This window comes from Pollicipes pollicipes, unplaced genomic scaffold, assembly GCF_011947565.3.
Source record: "Pollicipes pollicipes isolate AB1234 unplaced genomic scaffold, Ppol_2.1 Scaffold_7261;HRSCAF=8764_pilon_pilon_pilon, whole genome shotgun sequence".
In the NCBI taxonomy this organism is placed as follows: domain Eukaryota; kingdom Metazoa; phylum Arthropoda; class Thecostraca; order Pollicipedomorpha; family Pollicipedidae; genus Pollicipes; species Pollicipes pollicipes.
In genome coordinates this window covers 9,364,244-9,387,087 of record NW_023597054.1, presented here as the reverse complement: position 1 = coordinate 9,387,087, position 22,844 = coordinate 9,364,244, and the positions used below count along the sequence as shown (strand labels likewise).

At 50.8% G+C, this 22,844-nt stretch overlaps 2 protein-coding genes across 10 annotated transcripts in view; one reads left to right on the top strand and one right to left on the bottom strand.

The window, feature by feature from the left end:
- Nucleotides 1-13,298, bottom strand: part of LOC119111912 (protein TEX261) — a 96,544-nt gene extending 83,246 nt beyond the window's left edge. For both annotated transcript variants that reach the window (XM_037235785.1, XM_037235786.1), the window contains exons 1-2: nt 13,067-13,298; nt 7,767-7,846 (exon numbers count right to left, since the gene is read on the bottom strand). In XM_037235785.1, the coding sequence (XP_037091680.1) occupies nt 7,767-7,846; nt 13,067-13,136 (150 nt within the window). In that variant the 5' untranslated portion in view covers nt 13,137-13,298. The remainder of the gene's footprint in view (nt 1-7,766; nt 7,847-13,066) is intronic.
- A 108-nt stretch (nt 13,299-13,406) lies between these two features.
- Nucleotides 13,407-21,495, top strand: SecS (Sec synthetase). Of its 8 annotated transcripts, none has more exons than XM_037236926.1 (11): nt 13,407-13,429; nt 14,958-15,099; nt 15,777-15,906; nt 17,089-17,232; nt 17,523-17,681; nt 17,983-18,109; nt 18,245-18,382; nt 18,941-19,062; nt 19,358-19,543; nt 20,165-20,302; nt 20,719-21,495. In XM_037236926.1, the coding sequence occupies exons 1-11, from the start codon at nt 13,407-13,409 to the stop codon at nt 21,072-21,074; spliced, it is 1,665 nt and encodes a 554-aa protein (XP_037092821.1). In that variant the 3' UTR covers nt 21,075-21,495. The 8 variants fall into 8 exon arrangements, with proteins under 8 accessions (XP_037092821.1, XP_037092825.1, XP_037092824.1 ...); XM_037236930.1 differs by lacking the exon at nt 13,407-13,429 and adding an exon at nt 13,451-13,493; XM_037236929.1 differs by lacking the exon at nt 13,407-13,429 and adding an exon at nt 13,542-13,565.
- Nucleotides 21,496-22,844: the final 1,349 nt, after the last annotated feature.

The following is a 22,844-nucleotide window of genomic DNA, read 5'->3' as shown; positions in this document are numbered from 1 at the left end:
TTGCCCGCCCCGGCGGCGAGCCGTCAGAGGTGCCGATGCTTAACGACGTTAGCTGCTGAGTGCGGCATTAGGTCTCCCTAATTATGATATAACGGGCCAATTAAGATTACACGAGTATATTGCCTCACTGGGCGATTAATTTAGCATTAGTTCACGAGCGCGATACCTCAGTACTTTAAAGGACTGACGCCGTATCGCCTGCAGCCGAGGTTCCGTTCAAATGGCAAGTAGTGGACGTCCCTGCTGAACGGCGGGAGGCGTTCCCAGCGCGGCAATATGGTTCACTGCTGATGAATGACCTTAAATTTCCCCTTCTGACCTGATGATAGGAGGTTATTTATCATTCTCGAAGAAGTTATCTATCTTTCGTTTAGCTCACGACCGTGACCCGGCCGCACATGAAACACAAATGGGGTAAAAGACTTCCGAGTCGTGCACCGATTTGTGCGCTTGGTCGAACCACGCGCGGCTGGGGCTTTACTCCGCCTCCGGGTGTTACGCTAATGGGCAGGCCGGTGCTGGTAAGTCAGTGAGCTTATGACCATGCCGATGCGCAGCAGACTTCGTCCCACCGATGAGCCATACATCTTGGTTTGAGATCACAGCATCATTTCACGCATGTGCAATGTGTGTATGTGCAGCTTTGGCTCATGCGTCCTCTTACGTGGAGGCAAGGCGCTTCCAGATCACTCAGAAACAGGAAAATCAGTGGGTCCCCGGTAAGGACAATGTGTTATCCCATCCTATCGCCAGACAGGCACGAGTGAATGCAGGATGGATGCCCGCGAACAGGCTTATATCACGTCTCCGACCGCGGCGGTCGCATGACCTCCACGTCAAACACGGCCCCGCCGCAGCCGAGGTGACTGTCGGGCTCTGCAACCTCCCCGGACCATCTCCAGCCCTGATGAGGTCACGAACGACCTCATCGACAACAAAAACAGCACCGCGCAGAAAAGGCAGCTTCACTTCGGATGCCAGCGCACCCAAACACCTAATCAGATGGCTCGGGTCGACGGGCAGGAGCCACAAATCACCATGTGTTGTCCTGAACGTGGCGGAGCGACGACGCGTTATCCCGCGCGCGGCCGCGGCGGCGCTACGCTGTCCGGCGGGTGGCCGATGTGGACCGCGCGCGTGTGGCTGCGAAGGCAGTATGTTGGTCTGTGCGGGGCTGAAGTGGCCGCGGGCCGCGCTGAGCATGGCTGCCGCGGTTGAGCGCTGTGCAGCGGGACGCCACGCTGGGGTCGGCTGTGGCGGCGGCCTGTTGACGCCGGCGCGGCCGGTGAGTGGCGCGGCGCGTCGGCGGGCGGCCGGCGGCGCCAGTCGATAGCGACGGCGGGCCGGCTGCGGTCGAGCGCGCCGTTCGCCCGCCCGCCCCCGCCTCCCTAATGGGTCGGCCGCCGCCTGATCCGCAGAAGCGCAGCGGGCTCGCCGGCCGCCCCCCCCCCCCCCTTCATCCCCCTCCCCGCCTCCAACAAAGCCGGCACGGCGCCCCAGCACAACAAGAGAGCGGGCGGCAGATGAGCGCCGGCCGGCCCAGTTTATCCCGGCTGCATTATGCATAGGGGCGACGGCGGCGGCGGTATGGGGATCCCCAAGGCGGTCGGCTCAGCTGCCGGTCAGGCACACCATCTGTTGGCTGCTTAGCCGTATTTCCCGACGACGAGGTGCAAGCAATGTGGGCAGGGCGGTGGGGGACACGCGACTAGTGTTTTGTTTTTGTTACGCTTGTGAATTCAGTGGAACGGGTAGTGGATCCAGGGGGGGGGGGGGAGATAGGCAAGCAGCCCCATCGACGTCCCGTCCAATAACAGAGACTGACATCAGTGTTATTGGTAAACATTATAATTCGGGAAGGCATGAGGTAAGAACTGTGCTTGACCTTTCCCCAATTACCCAGTAATTCAATCGCCACTTGTCACAATGCTCACAGGTAGGTGCCTGCATCCTGGTGTGGATCCCGCAGCTTACAGTAAACGCCCATGACAAGACTCGTATTACGCGATCCGCCTCTCGCATCCACAGCCTGCCCGCCCACGACAGATAGCAGTTCGTATTTTTGCCCCGCGGCGGACGGTTCGAGCCAGTGCAGAAGCGCTACACCAATGAAAAATACAAGTTGTAAATACAATCATGTACCCGCCGCCCGTAAACCCTCCATACAGTCAGTTACGGGCTTCCATCATGCAAATGAAACAACTTACCTTTACACTGCATATCACAACGATCTGGACCCAACAACTACGGAGGAGACCTTTACTGTTGATTTTAGACGGGGTCAAAAATGTAATCGGATTCGGTTTAAGAGTGGTCACAAAAAACTTAAAACACTTTTCGGACAGGCAAATTATGAAAGGCTCGTCGCGTGATTTAGTGCATTATGTATGGCAAAGGAATATCAAGTTAACTATAACATAATATATCAAATATAAAATAATACAACATCGAAATCAGCAAAAATGCATCAATCCCGCATAGCAACCAAACATTTCACAATCGGTTGAGTATTTCTTAGATATTTTAGTTCTAGAACACAGCAAGATATTGAGACATGCATCTATGGCAATGTCAATACAAACGCGCTTTTCAAATTCAGATGTGCTGTCGATGCAAAGGCGCGGATGCAGCAGCAAGCAGCCACCAATTAAGCACTATCGAACCGAAATGCTCGGAAGAGGACTCACACAGGAAGCACTGGGTGTGACCACGATTAAGACATTGGGGAGGCGGCAAAGCCGTTTCTGGACGGGACGATCTGGCATGCGCCCGGGAGGTCTGTGGAATGCTCTTCGCTCGGGTAGAGGGTCAGTTTGACCCCCCGAGATCTGGGAAGCTTAGAGAGCTCAATGTATCATATTTACATGGCGTGTTTATCTGTACGTGAGCTCGCTTATATCAAAGTTTGAGGTTCCTTGGTCATGACCTTTGGATCAAATAAGGTCACACAAGGTAAAACTCCGGGTTAATGTTCGAAGTGCCTCCAGAACCTAGATGCCTGTTCTAAGCAAAAGGACATGGATGCTCACTTAAGATCGTTGATCTTGCTGCCCTTCCGAAGGTCATAGTGACCAAAATTATACAAGAGTGCTTTGAGCCTTGTATCTAAATAAGCGTCAAAGATTACGCTGGGCAGTGTGTCCCTAAAAACAAAACGTCAACCTGGGTCAATTTGGGTCAGGGACCTATTCTGACCTTCGAGAAGTCCATAGCAGATGTATAATGCGGATTTTATCATCAATAAATTCGAGATGAGCACCAGAAACTACCCCACACAGCAAGCTCTGGAGTAAAAAACAGGTTGATTTTGACCTCGGTCTGACCTCAAGTCTGACCCTAGTCAATTGAATTTGTTTACTCAACTGTTGTGTTGCCTACGAAACTACCTCAGAGCTTCGTCTAACACTCCAGTGTTGCACCAAATTAAACGATTCCCTATAAATCGTCTTCGCTGAACCCATGGCCTGTTTTTGACTTACCTTAGGTGAGTGAGCTCGCAAAGCACATCTAAATTTTTGATAACAACAATTCGCTATTCATTTTTTACAGCTATACAAAATTTGGCGCGGATACGTCGCGCCCTTCGGGAACCATTGCGCCAAAACCTTCGGAAGGATAAAATTGATCCCCGCTTCACCAAAGGGCGAGCTAAAGAGGTATGAGCTTAAAGTGGCAGTTTGCAACAGGGGGCACTGCCCAGATCCCCCCACGCACACCCACACCCACACCCACACACACACACCGTGGTTAATAAGCACATGCTGGAGATAGATTTCATTGACTTCCGCCGCATATTTTGACAAACGGACGACCGTTCACATATGCCGATCCGTAGCTATGCGAGCACAGCTGAACTCGCGTGCAGCGCGCCCAGTGCTCGCATCTTCTCTACAACACGTTTTTAAATGTCGAAACGCGATTTTACCTAGGATGATGGGATAATTCTTACCTTGGGTGCACCAAAAAAATTATAGCTCTCGCATTTCCTTATCAGGTATTTCTGCATTATGTAATGTATTCTTTGAAGCAACTTGTCAGTGGAAGTAGCATCTAAGTTAAAACAGCTGCACAATTTTTGCGAAAAATACGGTTATGGCGCAGTTTTTTTTTGTGTGTGTGTGTGCATGCACGCGTTGTCGAGTGGTGACGACTAAGCCCAGACTGAGCGAGCCGTAACGCCCACTAGCCAATTGTTGTTTCCGGGGCCCGCCCTGGTCCCGCCAGTCACGTTGTCGCTTCAGGGGCCCGCCCCGGTCCCGCCGGGCCCGTGTTGCTTCAGGAGCCCCCCCCAGTAACTTTTTCATTTTCAACAAATGGCTGAGTCTTTACTCGCAGTGCTAGCATACAAATCGGCATCGTCTTGGGATACATTTTTAACTTGTTGAAATCTGATATCGCTTATGTCTACCAACTTCAGGCCTACGCTCAAACACCAAGATAAAACGTTGGCTGTACGAAATCACGGTCTATCCCGGCAGTTATTTAAAAGATATCTGGCTGAAATTCTCTCCAGAATATTTTGATTTTCTCCTACCTGGAGTGTGCAAACCCAACGCGCATGGCAACAAAATGTGTTGTGCGATAACCGTTATGACTGTTATAATTCGACTCTCGTGAGCAGTCACGATGTAAACAAAGTGGACAAGCGTGCCCGCCGTGTTCACCGACCCATTCGAACATAAGCTACGCCACTCTCGAGCCTAGCTGGAATTACAGGCGCCGGCCGGATCCATTGGCCGCCATTCTCCACAGCTGTGACGGCCGCCACTGGTCTGCCCGTTTTGGGGGCCTGCCCAAGCAAGGCAAGCTGCACTGGCTCACACCGCCCCATTTCCAGTGGTGCTGGAAGTGGATAATCTCAGGACATATTGTCAACGTCTCAAACGGCCGGGGTCCGACAACGTAAGATGTAAGAGCACCACCTTTTCTACTGACGTCCTATTCTATCAATACTGTGAGAATACGAAGGGAAGGGGGTCTAAATCATACTCATTAAAGAAAATGTTCCATATTTGAATACATTAAAGCACGCATCAGATATGATGAAAGGAGCTAACTTATAAATATCGGCATATCAGCATACTTTTAAGTGGAAAAGGCTACCCCAGACAACACAATTTCTCTGTTTAGTAAATATGCTCAATACACCATTGTTAGATGACGTCATCGTACCTTGCACAACAAAGATTGAAAACCAATTGCCGGCCGTTTTGTCTGGAAATCGTACTTACCAACGCCACATATGAACGATCGACAACCATATTTGGCTTGGTCTTGATTGCTGTGCGGCCAATCGAATGACAGGATTTGAATGACGTTATTATCGTGCACGGATGCCTGGGTGACCTTGAAATAGTTTCCCGAAATAGTCTGCACATATTCGCGGCCGCGTAGCTCAGAAGCTAGAACGTTTTAGGCCTTAGAAAGGGGAGGGTTGTGAACTACATAGAACGTTCTCCGAGATGGCTATTTCAATTTAAAATCCCACACAAATGTGGAACACTTCCCTCATGGTATCCGGCGCGGTCCGATCACCCGGTCCTAAAGCCATGCCTTACCATAGAACTGTGCAGCATTTTAAAACAGCTTCGCACAGTACTGTTCTCGTCAATTATCGCCCGTTCGTTGTTTATGTTGCAGAACTTCTGGGGCATTTTGAGTACAGCATGAGGCCATGTGGTATTGCGGAAGTGGGATTATTTTATCCATCACGTGTCTCATGAAAGTCATTCTTTACGTACCTTGGGACGGTGATGTTATGCTTACTTTCACGCTTTTCAATGCCTTTTTGCGTCATTTTCGATACTTTTTATTACAATTTTAGCTCCCTTCAGAAAAGCAAATTTGGGAACCCATATTAGTGACTATTTTGCCTCTAAGCTCTTCGATCGAAAAAGCACCATCGTTCCTGCAAGTCTTGAAACGCCTGACCCAACGTATCCAGCCACATTGCCGCGCTTCAGGAGAAAGTAGGATACTTTCCTTGATCCTACCAACCATTTGACTGTGGACAAGCCCAGCACGGCAAACCCTGGCTTCCAACACGAATCGCCCCTTCATTCTCAGCACTCTCAATCGCGCCCGTCCCTGAGACTACGCAATCGTCAGCGCCTTCCAAAATCAAAGAGAACCCATCAGTCATTTCGCCGCATTGGGTCAAATTTCACGGCCCAATGGGTAGCGAAGGCAGTTGGCAGATTTCTGGTTACTGTTCCCACGCTGCCGACCTAGCGCGGGGAGCACTCGGTTGGACTCGCGCCACCCGCCTTCACGGTCCCACGGGTCTCACCCAGGAGCCCAGTGGGCCCCCTGGGTGCTCTTCGCTCCGCCCTGCGTACCACCCGGCGGCCGCCAGCCGCAAGGGTCCGTCCCGAGCCACAGACCCAGTTGGCGAGGGAGCGGCTGTCGCTGCCGGCTCCGCGCGGGCCGTGGCAGACGCTGGCCGGCAGGTGCGGGCCGTGCGCCGCCCGCCGCGCGCGCTACGTGCCCAGCACCTTCCGGTCGCTGGAGCGAATCCAGACAGGCCGAGTCGGCCGCCGCCACGAGATTCGAGCGGCTGGCGGACACCCCGAGACAGGTGCCGCCACCGCCGGCTGCCGGCTGGAGTCGGCCGGCCGCTCACCTGCCGGCCCGTCGCTGGCACGCCCAGCGGACCGGTGGCTGACCTCGCCTGACGATTCCAGATCGACAAGGAGTCGAATCCTGTTTCAATGAAACGAGGTGAAATGGCTTTGTAGATCGAACGCACTGAATCTGAAGCCCATCTTGTCCACCATGATGGGTCGACCAAACAATGCAAAGTGACTAAAAGTCGGTGTAATTATGACACTAGTGCACATAACATCCGCCAAACGTACTGCATCTTAACTTATGCTGTGTACTGATAACCAACCCAGTTAAATTATGGAATGTTGCGAATGGTATCCTCCTGACTGGGACCCGATGCCTGGTTGGGCCATAACGACCCATGTCAGGATCGAAGTAAGCTCAAATTTGCGAAGTGCTGCTCTGAACAGGAACTGGAATCACCAAGTGCCGGTGGTGGGAGGCGGCTCCCACTGCGCAGACAGCCCTGAGCGAAAGTATGATAAATTTATCAATTCACTTTGTCTCGAAGAGCTACGTGTTCTTTGGCATCGAGCAATGCAAGATAGACGTAGCTGAACACGTCGATCGTTACCGTGCGCAGGTGACCGTGCGGCAGCAGTGCGTGTGGGGCGTCGACTACATGCAGTATGCGCACACAGCGCCGCACCCCGCCCGCGTGGTCCGAGTGATGTGCAGATGTGCAACGCCGTTGAAGTTTGAAACCGTACACCGTACGCCGTTGTGTGATCGGCCGCTGGCGTGAGGGCGGCCTCTGAACCGCGCAGAACAAAGCCTCCCCAGTACTCGCGATGTTCGGCGCGGCCAGCCAGGAACCTACGGCCACCCGACACCGCAGTCCAACGTGCACCTAGTGAGAGACGCCCTCGCTCGGCCCGCTTGAGATCCTTTCCAGGTGAAACCGGCGTGAAGCCATGCAACCACCCACGGCTCTGGCAACACAGCTTCTGCCGGTCGCAGCATACTGCCGACTGGCGGCTGTGGAAACCCACATCACCTTTCGCATGCTTTGTCACAAATTACGATGCTCATGTATGCAGCACTGTAGGTGCAGGTGTGCTTAATACTTAAACACTCAGATAAAAGTATGGCATCAGCAATTGGACACACATGACAATTCGCGGCATTACACAAAAGCCGAGACACATTAGACGACTTACCGCAATGGTACAGCGGATGAAGCGACCCGCAGCCACTGAGAACTCCTCAACCAGCTCCGCCATGTAGTATAGGCATGACGCTGAAACAAAACAAACAAATAAACCGCCATTGGAAGAGCGATTCCGATGGCTGGTGCACTACACAGGAACTTAACAGCGGACATACGTGAAGATAGAAAACAGGTCCGTTCCGGTGCGTGACCAAACGCACGTCACGTACGCATTACATAACACACGGCTGGAAAGTGATCGCGGCCCGGAAAATGGCAATGGCAATATGGCGAGTCGCGCACGCGATCCGACGACGCGCACCGCTCCGAGCAAAACAGTAATTTGACCGCGCATCGCTGCTTCATATATAGGACTTAATCATGAGTTCCCACAAATGCCTGTGTACTGTTCCGCGACAAAACTAGGCAAGCGACACGGAGGACCCGTGCCACCGACACCGCGTGATGATAACGGGATCCATGTCAGGAACACGAAACACGACCCCTCACAGACGTATATAGCGTAAGTGTCGACCAAGTCTGCTCGGCACATATTTGCAGACCGGCCTAGAAACTGCGTGTCACGACAGAGGTACTCCACGTCACAAATGGGGCAGCAAACTCATAAAACCGCCGTATGAAGAGAAGGAAAGCTATCCATAAATGATGCAAGCGATAATGGAAGCTATTATATGCACAAGTATAAAATACAAGTGATCATTCCCTCCAAAAAGCGGCGCTAAAGCAATGGGTAGTCAGAACGGCAGACGTTGCTTTGAAGAGGGGTAACGTCAACCTTATTATCCCTCTGGAAATACTTAGCATTTCCCAATGAAATCGCATGCTTTAAAATGCGTCTAATGTCTTGTGGGGAAATGTTTGTGATCAGAATGAAGGTTATTGCCAAGCTTAGCACCTGTCCTTGTAGTCAGGACGAAGGCCCAACCTCACCGTCCCAGCAGGGTATTTCCACCTTGACACATAACTTATTCAGACAAGAGTTAATCAAAATGCCAAACCATGAGATGCGATACATATAGCAATGAGGCATAAAGTGTTTCTGTCGCCGATTTCACCTTTTTAATATCTCAGTTTGTATGCCTTACCTAACCATAAAACAGTCGGAGTCTTGGACGCTTGCTGGCCTGTACTTATCGTCCGCCGAGCTTCGGTGTTCACTTCACGCCTCGCTCTCGTCGTGGACGGCGGGCCTTTTTCTATCTAAGACCTACCAACGCTGTCCTTAAATCGCTTCACCGAGGCCAGACCCACCACCAGTGGAGGAGAGTGTTCCAGTCCGTTGCGACCCTCATGCTGGCCGACTCCTGGGGACGACCGGGAGCTGCCCAGTTTCAAATCATGCCCCCTCGTGCAGTGGTCTGACGAAGAACTGACGCAGGCGTCAGAATCGAAGTCTGCTGCTGGGCTTCGGAAGGCCGAAAGCTGAGAGCGCATACCCTCTCGTGCAGTGGTCTGACGATGGACCGACGCAGGCACCAGGATCGAAGTCTGCCGCTGGGCTTCGGAAGGCCGAAAGCTGAGAGCGCCGAGAGCTGGGAGTCTGCTGCATTTCAAAGGACCGAACCATGTCGCACAGCGACGACACCTACGTGCAGGTGGCGCCAACGACGACATAGCGGCGGCGCGCTTACGGCCAAAGCTCGCTGCCGTTCTAAACCATATTAATCCCGTACGGAACGGATAAGCCTCGACGCAGAATGTACAACACTTTGGTCGGGGTTGCATTCACTGTTACTGAGGACGATTCCGCACGGGACGGGTGGCCCCGAGGCACAAGGTACATTCGCCAGGGGCCGCCATAACCCTTCATGGACTATTTTGTGTGTATTTTTTTTTCACATGTGTATTTTCTACTCCAGGGCTTCAGTCAATATAGTAATGCCACCCAGATGTCGCGCCTCTATCGACCATCAAGCTCAAGGATCCTTACCCCACCACCTGTCAGTACTTGACGCAGAGGTGGTAGCAGGACTATTACGTTTACTGACTGCCTAAGCGCGCACAGCGCTTCACGCACCGCCTCCCAGGTAAGTGGGGCGCGGGAACCCACTAGTTGGGGGGGGGGGGGAGCGGCGGGACGCGGGACGTCTAAATTTATTACTTTATTATGTAATGTTATGGAGATAATGCCTAAGTCATTCTCCAGCGTTGGAGGGACCATGCTAGGTTTGAGCAGCTTTGACGATGCCACGCTCCCCCTCCCCTGGTTCCTGTGTACTTGCCTGACCAGTTTAGTGTCATGTATCATGCATTGTCCGGCCTTAATTCTTCACATATTTCAGACTTTTTATTTATGCGAAACAACAGACAAGTTACACAATATGGCGTGGTGGAAATGCCCTTCCCTCCAAACCAAAATAACAAATAGGTACACATGTAAATCGCACATGTCACGGTAGCCAATGACACATAATGATAACGTTGCGTATAGCATGCAAATTGCTTAATATCATATGACCCAAAAACCTTCAAAAGTATCACTGTCGCACTTTTGAGGTTTTTATGCAGCACTGAGAAATGCAGCTTAATGACATGTAGACCATCGCTTGTATGCCAAATGTGATAGTTCTAGCGGAGATGTAAGCGAGGCACTCTAATTCTGTTCAAAATGCCATATCGACACTATACCAAACTCAAATCCAAAAATTGGCCGTGCCCTTTAACCGACAGAAGGCCGTCGAGCGGTCCACAACAGAAGAGAGCTGCGATCGTCGATGGACCGCACACTCATGACGTGGCTGTGAACCCTGTAAGGAAGTCGTGCAGCAAATCGCGAGCGCTCTGTTGAGCTTCCAGTGCTGACCTCTTGTGGCCCTGAAAGTGGCTGATGCATTCCGGGGAGCATTTCGGGTCCCGGTCACCTTCGGCGAGAAGAAGCTGGCATGGGGAAAAGCTGTCACGGCAACACCGACCGTGGTAGGAGGGAGACCTCAGCAGCTGAAGTCCGGTCCGCCCGTACGGGCATGGCCGGTACCTAACGACCACCAACAGCCTCCACGTGTCCATGAATCTGCTCACCCAGCATCTCGCATGCTCGATTAAAAGCATCGCAGATCAAACTACCGCAACAAAGACGATGCCAAGAACATCGCACGACCGCTTATGTCCGGGAAATATTTCAAAATTGCCCAAACGATCTTCAGGTGGCTTTTGAGACCGAGTACGCCACCTGCTTACGGAATTGCAGAGAGAATTCGACACGCATACCCATTTCGTCCTCAAAAGCTGCCTTCTTCAAAGTACGCACAGCGACGGACGTGCGTTTTTGTGACTGCCGGATGCGAGGTGAAGAGCCGCATACGTCGATTCACTACAGGGAGATCGCCATGGACAAGACAGTTGTCGATGCCCCTTCGGACCAGGTCGACTTCGAAGCCACAGTGAACACTGCCGTAAGCAAGCTCTCTGATAACGTCATCGAGGCAGTCGACAGATGATCTCAACACGTGACACATGCCGTTGATGTAGGTTCCAAAAAGACCTCTGGCCACGGCCGAGCCTTGCTGAACTCTGCTGTTCATAGAATGATAATACTGCAGGCATCCTCATACAGCCACTTGTTGCTGACAGCTAGTCACGGAAGCCGTGATATGATGTAGCAGCTCTGTCTGATTTGAGTTGTTTGTGACATATCCAATCAAACACATGCTGAGAACCTATCCTTATTGAATCAAATGGTCTATGGCTGTTGAATGGTGTGGTACACTTTATTGGGGGTTCCCGACCCTAGCCATTGCATGGTTGCTTAGGATGGAAACCTTGTCAGTTTTTCTTCTTTTTTTGAAGGTTGGCTGAAGGTCTTCTTTTTTTAGGCACTTTTTAATTGTGCCAGATGATTCCAGCTGCTTGGGATGGAAGCCTTGTCAGTTTATCATGTGATAACTTGCCATGCACTCCATGACTATGCTGGGGATTGGAATCAAGCCAACAGTGTGAGAATTCCCTGTTAGCACCTTGTCATTTTTTGAAGATAAGAATATTATTCCAAGTTTCAAGTAACAGGATGAAGCTGCTCTGTGCAGGATGAATGGGAATGATCTAGTATAGAGTAACAAAATGGACATCAGATGCATGTTCATTCACTTTCAGCACAAAGCAGTAAGAAAAACACTGAAGGTCTTCTCTTTTCCCTGCAGGATTACTTGACTATTTGGTCCTGCATAAAAGAACCAGCTGGCATCAGGCCTATGAGATTGTAGCTGAGAATATTTCTCCATGAAGAGAACATCTTCAATTCCTTCATAGGTAAAAGTTGATCCTGAAATACTGACAAATGTTAGATATAATAAGGGCTTGCTGTTTTAATGCTCTCACTCTGTGCTGGCAAGTGATATCCATCACTTTCATCTTTCCAGTATTCATAGCCAGACTGTGTTTTCAACATAAGATGGTTTCCTGGAAACATACTTTATAGCCTGACTTGATGCCTCATTAGATATAAGTCTTTAAACTGGCCGTGGAGGCTGGCTGGTCAGCCTCCACAGCCAGTTTAAAGACTTATAATTCAATGGCTGGAATCATTCTTGCTACAGGTAAAAATTGCATAATCATGCTGCAGCAAGACCCATAGCAGTGCAGGACTTGTTACCAGATTGCATGTAACAGGTGCACCTAACAAGCCACAGGCATTTGCCTGCACCTGGGAGGCTTGGCTGAATATGGGATTGCCTTTGACATTTGCAGGCTTGAAAGGATACCCTAAAAACTGCATACATGTGTCAAGTTTGAGGACCATATGTGAACCAATTGTAGCATACTTAACTAGGCCTGCTGTAGCTGGCCATTAGGACCACTATTGTCTCTCTGTCTGACTATAAACTTATAACATCTTGGAACAGTGCAGTGTAGAAAAGCTGGGGAAAACCTGGCACAAATGAGACCACGAACTTGCTTTGGTCCAGGGCCACTTGAAATTGCTCCACAGTGTGATGATTATACATAATTTCTACATCTGTTAATATCCATAACCTACATGATCCATCCATTGTCCATGCAGTCCATCTATCTACACAACCCCTGAGGTGCTACTCCATTCCGGATTTTCAATTGCTTGTTGATGTTGTTTCAGGCACCACAGCAGGCAAGTGTCTTTCCTGGGAGATTACAATTTAGGTTGCCTGTTAGAATCAATGCTCAGTCATCTGTACTATGGAGGGGATGGCTGTTCAGCAATCTTAGCTGATTAGCAAATGGGTTAATGGCAAGAAAATTTAAGATTTTATGAATGCTTAACAGTGCTTGTGCCTCACAACGTGTAGTGTATCCCTTTCAAAGCCACAACATACTCACCTGTGGCTAGTGTGAAGAAGCAAATTTGCAGGATGAATGACACCCAACTCACGCAATTCAAGAACCACATATTTTATCAAGCAATACGAAGTGGCCACTTGCGTCTCAAGATGCCCACCGCATTCGAACAAAAAGGTTAAAATTGTACAACCTTAACGATCCTTCATAAACCCATAGCTGTCGTTCTCAGCTCAAACCCCAACAGCCGCAAAGGTTTTTGGACTTCGATGCCGAGCTGAACTGAACACCGGTTTAAGACTCGAAAGCCAGCCCCCAAGAAACACAAAGATTGCGCTTATCAGACAATTGCCGATGCTTGTAAGCACTGCCAGCTGCCGAAATGCATGAGTGTTTTATCGCGCTGTACGTGGGGTGGGTAGCGGCTGTTGTGTGCCGACGTGGATGTAATTGGATCGTCGGTGTGGTGGTGCGTCTGGTGTTGTTTGGGCAAGAATAATTTGTTTTGACCACGGCTATTATGCTTTGAATTCGGGCTCTGGTTGTTTGGCACACCTAATCCGTCCGGGGACCCTCCTTTTCAAAAAATCCATCCACTGCGCTGGACGCCTACGTGATATTTTATGCGCCAAGCTCAGGCCGGGCCAAATTGGCCTTGAATTTTCGGTTCATGTGTGTGAAAACATTTTCAAAGTATATCTGCCTGAGGATATGCGTTTAACAAATAAATCTGAATAAATGGATGTGTTTATGTGCCAAATTCTGAGTGCTTGGAATTCTGAGTGCTTGCATTGATAGCTTGCATGCACAGTGCACTGAAATTGTTGCCGTGATGGCTACATCAGGCATGTTATGCTTATTCTGGACATGTTGAGGCATTCATATTGTTCAGACTGGCCTGCGACTAGTCTGCAAAAGGCAACCTCTGTGCCTGACACCCATATGACAATGGTGGGCTGAACTTTACACCAGCCCTTGGTGAACTTAGGCCAGCCAGTTTGAGCTGAATTCTGAAGTTTTCCAAGGCATTTTTCCCAAAATTTTGTTCCTTTGCACCATCATAATACTTTGAAACATAGACTCCCTGTGCACTGAAGTTGATGGTGACAGTGTGCTTAACTGTGGGAACACTGTTTGGGTGCCAAACTCTGTGTGCCAAACATGGTCCAGAGTTAGCTGAACACTTGAATATAGGTTGTAGGTTGTAAGCCAGCCCACAAGCTGCAGCTACAGGATCTTAAAGTGATTTAACACAGGCTTTTCAACATGTAATCTGTATCTCTGTTCCCTATGATTTTCAACTACAGTTAAGATTCCTAAAAGTTTTGGCCAGATGTCAGCAGTTCTGCAGTGTAGATGCCAGGGCACTTTGGGAGAATGAGAGCTTGGACCAACATGGACACCTCAGTGTGGTCCCAGCTGACAGAGCAGGCTAATACTTAGCTGCAATAGCTGCACTATGGACTAGAAGGGGCAGGCATCAAGGTTTTTATAAGCATCCTAGTTCACACAACATGACTGAGAAAATGTAATGAACAATAATAATGAAGCCTTTTCTCTCCCTTCCCCTATGGTGGACCCAGTCATGAGCAGTTAGTTAACTGTCCAGATATTGCAAGTTACCTTGCAACTCAACAATTTGTATGTGAACAAGCCAGTCAGGTAGCCATGTCAAATCAGCTTGCAGAGAGAGTAGCATCATGCTTTTCACATTACAAGTTTGTTTGGAACACTTTGAGAGCTTGTAGACACTAAACTGTAGTCAGCTGTGGGGGGTTAAAAATCATTTGTTGTGTTATATTAACTATAATACAAGCTAAAAACTAATCATTATCTTCAGTGTACAATGCCACTTAGCTGAAACTAATCACTGGGGTAAATCCCAACAGGCAATGTGAACATCAGTTCTAATGAACGTGACTGCCTGTTTCAGGCTGCCATCAAACATAGGTGCAATAACAATGAATGAACAGGTTCTGGAAGCAGCCTCAAAACTGGTGCCAAAGACCTTTTTGGCACCATCTAAGGATGCCAGGGAAGCACGAGCAAGCATGTTCCGTGTGCTTATTGAACAGGTATGTGTGGGTTGTGCTCCATTAGGCTTCCAGGATGGATAATTGGTCACGAGGGCTTTGTGCCATGCCCCAAAAACCCTGCATGCTCATGGTTCCTGTTCTGTTATGCATTGATATTGAGTAAGGTCTGCTTATCCTATTTTTCATTTAAGGGTGAGGTCAGATGGCCAGTCCAGGCCAATTACTTCTGTGTGGTGGGTGTAGATAGGCATTTTGACAACTTAGCTGTGATGATAAACTGCCAGAAAATCATTTATCAGAATTACACATTCCATAATACAGTCAGTACAGCAGATGTTATGACTTCATAGGAATGGACACCATATTGAACCAATGCAAAGTTTTACATGCATCATGTAAAAGAACAGCATGCAAAGTTTGATTCATGGTGATCCTTTTACACCTCTGAAATTAAATGTGCATTAACTTGACTTGAAATACTCTGCTCTTCAGGCACATCTGGTAGCCTAGAGGCCTTGCACAGATGTGACATGACATTATTATCCCAGTCCTGCTACATCACCATCTGGTGAAGAACCTTGCCTGGTGAAATGTGCTGTAGTCTGTAAACTGATCCCTTTTGCTGGATTTCCAGCTATCATTCATTGGCTGTTGCAATTTTTACCTAGTGGAGCAATTTCTTTTCTTGAACTCACCTGTGGCATCATTGACTTCAGAGGAAGATTCCTGAAGAAGGGTGGCCAGACAACCAGATTGAGTCTTTCCTCAGTGAACTTGCTCTGATGGACTCCAATAACTTCCCTTCAAACTGTGGTGTGGGGGAGCGTGAGGCCAGAGTGGCATCAGGTGAGTTTTCACATGGTGTGAGCATGTTGGCAGCATGCTCAGGTGGCAGCAATCTGTTGGGCCAGCACAGGGCCACTTGTGGTGTTCCCTCGACCCTGCGAGGACTGCTCGCTGCAGGCCTGTACTAGCCTGTGGGACCAATACACAGCCATGGCAGGTATTTTAGGAATGCTGGAGTACTGTTGATCACTGGAGTGAATTGCTGTGTTGGTTTCTTATGATATTTGTAGTACAGGGACCTCTCACATTGCACAGGCGCATTGCAAAGGAGTGCAGATGGTCCAGTACATACAATATGAACAAAAACAAGCATATGCTATTCGTGCATTTTGCTGCGAGAGTTTTGGGTCACACCGTAGTAGATGTGCATGTCTGGCCTCATTATCACTTGCTTTTGACCCAGAGAATGGAAGTTGGGACTAAGTATTACAGTATCATTCTTAAGATTGTTTACTCGCGTGTGTATACATGGTGCATTGCAGTGTCTGCTTCTCGATTTGTAGTCGCAGTGAGAAAGACTGCATCAAACTTGCTATAAGCCCCATACAAGCTTTTTAAAGGGCTTATGAATGAACCCATTCTTGGTGGCCAGCTGATTGTGATGCTCTACATAGGGAGGAGGAAGCAATGACCCACTGCTATTGGTGTTTTAGAGTACATTCACTGCATTGCTGATTTTGTGCCCAAAGGGCTAGATGACATGAACCTTCAAAATTATTTTGCTATTTGAATTTTGGATAAGCATCAATAGATACCATGTGTTGCATGTTCCCAACAGCAAAAGGTTGGTCTAGGTTATTTGAGGTCAGTGACCTCCCTTTGGTGACCATATGTCAACATAAAATGTTGGTACATGTCAAAATAAAATGTTAGTGTTCTTGCTGTTTTTAAAGGTCAGGGCATCCGAGGTCGAGCCTGGCCAAACCTTGAGTTTTGCTACCAGATTTGACCTTTAAAGGTCGTACGATTTTGCCGTGCGAAGGTCGGCGCATATCCTACAGCTTTGGAGGCCCTTTGTAACGCTGTTTTTCGTACTGACTTCCTGCTCGCAGCATGTTCATGTCGTGACAAGTCGACTGAAGCTGCACGATTTGTAACCATGTCACAAACTGCCAGACTATCGCCACAGAGGCTCCCAGCTGCATCGCTCGCCGCGTGACCGTTGACCCGGCCCATCTGCAGCCTTGGTCTCCCGGCGGCACTTCCATCTGGGCCACGGTATCGGCCGCTCTGGTGACCTGACCGAGCCCCAGCCCAAGGCAGCCGGCTCCAGCATCATCAACCGGCTCACCAACGACTTGGCGTTGGACGCGCTCAGGATGGCAGGTAACGGCCGACGGTCCGCCGCCAGCTCGCTCGCCGCCGGCTGCCACGGGCTGACCTACGGCGGGCGCTAGTCGCTCAGGATGCCAGGTAACGGCCGGCAGCCGCCGCCAGCTCCCTCGCTGCAGGCTGCCACGGGCCGACCTACGGCGGGCGCTAGTCGCTCAGTATTACTCCTGTCTTCGCGCCGATACAGCCGGCTGGGAGGGTGTGGGGAACGTTCCTGTCTGAACGCCTAGTGGTGCGGGGCCTGCCGCGACGCCGTGTGTAGCAAGTGACCGTGGTGCCGCCAGGTCTGCGCGGTGTCCGCTCCTGCTTCATGGTGCCCATGGCGACGGGCATGACGGTGACGCTGTGTCTGCTGACGTTGCGCCACAGCCGGCCGCGCGCGCGCTACGTCCTCTGGCCGCGCATCGACCAGAAGTCCTGCTTCAAGGCCATCGTCACGGCAGGCGAGTGGAGGCGGCTGACCGGCGCCGCAGTCCGGCGTCTCGACCAATGGCAGTACCGAACCGGCGGCTGGCACGTGGAAGGCACGGGGGCGCCCGCTGTTGTAAGGGGGTAGGTATCCTCCCACGGCTCTGTTGGATGTTTTATTTGGAGTCTGGCAACGCGCGTCGAAGAACAACAATAATTAGTAAACATGAACAATTGTCTCCCCCCAGCCAAAGTTCCGGCGCGTGACTGCAACACCGGTCACGGCGACCTTGTGACAGCCGTATTTTGTAGCTCAGCTCAGCTTGCGTCGCGCAGGTTTCGAGCCGATCGTGATCGAGAATGAGCTGGACGGGGACGAGCTGCGGACAAACATTGACGAGGTGCAGCGGGCTATTGTCGCCAAGGGCGCCGAGAACGTCCTGTGCGTGCTCAGCACCACCAGGTGAGGAAGAGCGCGCGCGCGACTAGTGTGACGTCGGTGGCTGCTCTGGTATCGTCTGTGGCACCACTGCACGGTCTCGTGGCCTGGTGGTGCATTCTGCGTGGTGACCCGCTGCCGGCCGACGCCGTGTTGCAGCTGCTTCGCGCCGCGTGGGATCGATCGTCTGGAGGAGCTGAGCGCGCTATGTCGGGACCACGCCATCCCACACGTCATCAACAACGCCTATGGCGTGCAGAGCTCCAAGTGTATGCATGAGATTCAGCAGGCGGCAAGGTGAGGAGCGCTGCAGCCGCCGCGCGGTGCGGCCGGGGGCTGGCAAGATGGCGGCTCCCAGTGGAGATACCTCTGGGTACGTTTGGTGGTGACAGACACGCCTTCAGTATGTTGATGAAGCCGCCGTCGAAGTGAGGTAACAGATCTGATCATGTGGCAAAAATGACCTGTACGTTGGTCAGATGATACGGCCATTACGTTTTCTGAAGGATTTTTTTGAAAATTAGGCTCCTTTGTGAACCGTTTGCCCCATTCTTCCCCTGGAATTCCTTCCGTCCATCCTCCGTAATGTTGTTCGATGCTTTGAAATGTAAATTCAGTTAGTCGTCACGCAAATGTGTCTAAAAAGAAAATAGTTGCCAATTTACTCTCTGACGTTTCAAGCCGACGACATTCGTCAGAATCACCTGTCGTAAGCAGCTAATTTGTCACTTGGAGCTCTCCGAGGAACCCTGCCCCCGGCCGGTGTCCATGCGCACGAGGGTCATCAATGTGCGCCCTCTGTCTGCTGTGACCTGACGCGTGTTGAGGAGCTGACTGGACTGGCTGGCCTGACAGGACCGGCCGGGTGGACGTCGTGGTGCAGAGCACCGACAAAAACTTCATGGTGCCTGTGGGAGGCGCCATTGTCGCAGGCTTCGACAGGGTCTTAGTAGAAGGCATCAGCAAGAACTATCCTGGTAAGTGTAGACACTGGAGGAGCACCAATGCCGATGAAAGGCTGCGAAGGACCGAGAGTGTGCGAGGATGCCTTTGGTGTCATTTATGTTGTTGCTATATGTACCGTTTGACGCGTGCCGGTCGTGACTGGTATGGGTGGCACGCGTGGCCAGATCGTAGACTGTTTGACGCATGTTAATGGTGACTGATATGGGTGACAGGCGTGGCTAGTCTGTGGACCGTTTGTCGCATGTCATTGGTGACTGTTACGGGTGACACGCGTGGCCAGGTCTTGTTCGGCGCTGTCCTCCGCAGGTCGGGCATCGGCGGCCCCGTCTGTGGATCTTCTCATCACTCTCCTATCGCTGGGCGCTGACGGTTGGAAGCAGAAGCTGCATGAACGCAAGCAGCTGTTCGGCGAGCTACAGCAGAGTCTGTTGCGGCTAGCCGAGAAACACGGCGAGCGGGTGTTGGTCACCAGGAATAACCCGATATCGATTGGTACGCGTCCCACAGTGTCCAATTAGCGTGCTGAAGGCCGATAACTACACATCACGAGCGCTTGGCTGTTGGGAACATGGCAAATATGCGTAGACAAGCGGCCGGTCTGGTCCGTGCAGTCCTGCTTCTGGGTGCTCGTGCAAAGCGTGGGCGTGTAGATAAGCAAGTGTGGTAATGGTGGTGCGCATCCATGAAAACCTCCCGCCCCTCGTGAGACAACACCATTCTGTGGTGGGATTGAACAAAACAAAGTTCTCCCGGGCGCTGCTTTCTCGGCTTTTGGGTCGGAGCCCATGTTGCCACATTGTCGACGTACTTTCATCTTGTAGCGCGCATTGATTTTAGCATCGGTTATAGTCAGCCGATTGCGTGGGTGTGCAGAATTTTTAGACAATTGAAGATGCAATTTGAAGGGCAGGCCGAGTACAGTGGGGTCGACGGTTCCCGAGAGAGCGCTTAATGACCACGCAGTTGATGCGCCCCCAAATGCGTAATATTACCATCAACACACCGAGAGCGGTGAACACATTCGTCACGTGTTGGTCCTGGCCGGACTATGAGCGTGTAAGCTATAAGGTGTCATATGCTGTGTTTCTGTGTAAGTGGCGTGTTTGTTCGCAGCCATGACGCTCACGGGTCGCGGCGGCGATCGCTCGGCCCTGACCCAGATCGGCTCGATGCTCTACACACGCTGTGTGTCGGGTACGAGGGTCATCGCCCCCGGCGACAACAAGGTCATTTCAGGGCACACGTTTGAAGGTGAGAGTTTATTGCCTGATACTGTTGTTTGCTTCTTCCCTTGTGGACGACTGTGAGCTTTGTGCTTGGCTCTGGGAGTAAAACATGTGGGGTCGTCATCCGCCACGCTTGGTCGACATTAGGAACCGTGAAAAGTGTTATTGGTGAACGGGATTGTAGCAGTGTTATCAGAACAGGATTTGCTTCATATGATGTGACTAAAAATAACATTAGGTGTGCTGCTTGAGATGGACATGGTAATGAACTCTGCCTATCCGCTTTGCCAATCTGTCGTGATTTTTTTCATTTTTTATTGTGGATGTGTAGCAAAGTATTCATCCCCCTCCCCCCCCCCCCTCATCCTACTAACATCCTCGTGTCTTGCGTGCGTGGGCTTGCGGCTGCCGGGCCGGTCGTGACGCGTCGCGTGGCCGCAGGCTGGGGTGCCCATCACAGCCGGTACCCGCACGCCTACCTGACGGCCGCCGCGGCCGTCGGCATCACCGCCGGCGACGTGGAGCGCTTTGTGCAGCGGTTGGACAAGGTGCTGACGCGCTGGCGGCGCGGCGAGGGCGGTGGCGACGCCGCGACGGTGGCGCCACTCGCACGGCTGGCGGCGGCCGGCGCAAACTCGGTTGCCGACGATAGTCCGGAGCAGCTGCGGAATGAAGCGGCGCCGGCCGCCAATGGCGCCAGGGAGAAGAAGGTCGTGATAGTGGTGGAGCAGGCCTCCAAGCTGGCCGAGAGCTCGGAGAGGGACGGCAGGAAGAGCGTAGCTGTCACCCTGCTGTGAGGTCGGGGAGGGTGCGCCGGCGGCGCCTCGAACTGACACAGAGCTTTACTGGCGAGTCCTGGGTAGGTAGGGCCCAGACGCGCGCTCGGTCGTATTGTTCGTTGTTGTGCTGTCCACTCTGATCATGATGGTATGTGATTTGATGTGATCAGTGTTGCGCCACGGGGAGAAATCGGGATATGGACCAATTAAATGTTTGTTTCAGTTTTAACGGATAGATGTTTTCGTTTGATAATGTGGTGACTGTTCGCCTGTGCTACTTCCCACTAAGACGTACTTGTAGTTTACATTAATAGTCGTGTCATATAGCGTTCTTATCACGTGTTTGCCGTGTGATTCAACTGATTTCCAGATCACATTAGTAACTTGCAGTCGACAGTGGACCTGGCAGTGATAAGTGGTGATGCTAATACATTTTTTGAACCTACTCTTAAAGCACTTCATATGTGGTGTATGTTCAGTAGTTGACCCTTGCGTGTCATTTACATAACACGCTTAGGCGCCACTGGACGCAGACGCGAGTTACCTTGGAGTGGCCCAAACACTTAAGACCGGGCTAACCGATGGTCGCGATCCAAACTGGCGCCCCGGGGAACTGATTATTTGCACGAAAACCAGCTGCAGTTGGTAAGTAAATCGCTTTCACCAAGGGCCAAAGGCACCCAAGACCCAGAAGAGTAAGTAGCGACGTTGTGTGTGCGGAGCCGATTGGTGTGTCTCGTGCTGTGCGATATTTTTGGCAGGTACACGGACGCTGCAACAGGGATAGCTGGTAGTTGGCTAAATGACTCACGGCATAAAAAGGACTTGAATATTATCTGTTGTATTGTGTTAATGTATTTTATAACGTTTAGATATTATCCTAAATAAATTGATAGTATAGGACTCGAATCGTAGTGGCATGACAAGTGGGTGAAGCGCATGTCCCGAGTTCATTAGTGTGGTCTGGTTGGTGTGGAACTGCTGTAAGACGCAGGGTCGGTAATGGCGGCCGGCCAACGAAGCATTTTGTTGCAAAATTGAGGAAAAAAGCTCAGTGGTGAAATTGCACATGCCCCATCTGCTGAAACCATCCTAGACCAGCCCTACCTAGCCTATGAATGTTTGAAGACCAGATGAACACTTTCTGAGCTTTGCATTATGCACTCGCTCTATTAGTCGCTGCAGAGTGCACTGTCCCGCTCATTGGGCAGGTCGGCAGGATTCTGTCCCCGCGCCATCCTATATGCAACGAATTGTATCGAATTTACGCTCGAAACTTTTCGTATTCTGTCTGAAACTCTAAGACCGATTCCAAGGGTAAGGAAAGTTTTCCGATATTGGGAAGGCCATTGTGGATGCGCGCAAAATTGGCGACGAAGTAATGGAAGAACCGAGCCTGTCCGGGTACACGACGATGACGTTAGCCTTGGTCACTTTTTCCTCGGCATTCCCTACCACGGACAGTGTAAGCTATGTCGTTACTCCAATGGAAAGTCGACTGAACTTGAAAGTTCGTTGATTACGAGTTCATTGTTTTTTATTGGCATTGGTTTGAGAGGTTTCGGCTCGTTGTGACCATCGCGCGGCTGAAAACCTCGCTTTAAAAAAACATCTTAGTTAAGTTAGTGAAAAGGCATACAAAAATGAGACGATCGCTATGGATCTTTCGATCCCTTGTAGCACATGGGCATTCGGTAGGTCTGGGAAAGTTGATAGTAGGTCGAGTGAATGGGGATGGACAGTACGCAGGATGATTTTCAAACGGAATTAGATGTTGTGCCGACAATG

Bases quoted from the DNA above. Each gene is read 5' to 3' on its own strand.
- SecS (XM_037236926.1), top strand. From the start codon at position 13,407: ATGCATGAGTGTTTTATCGCGCT. The intron at 15,100-15,776 runs GTATGTGTGGGT...CATTGACTTCAG, and splicing joins TCCGTGTGCTTATTGAACAG to AGGAAGATTCCTGAAGAAGG. The intron at 15,907-17,088 runs GTGAGTTTTCAC...GCCCATCTGCAG, and splicing joins TGAGGCCAGAGTGGCATCAG to CCTTGGTCTCCCGGCGGCAC.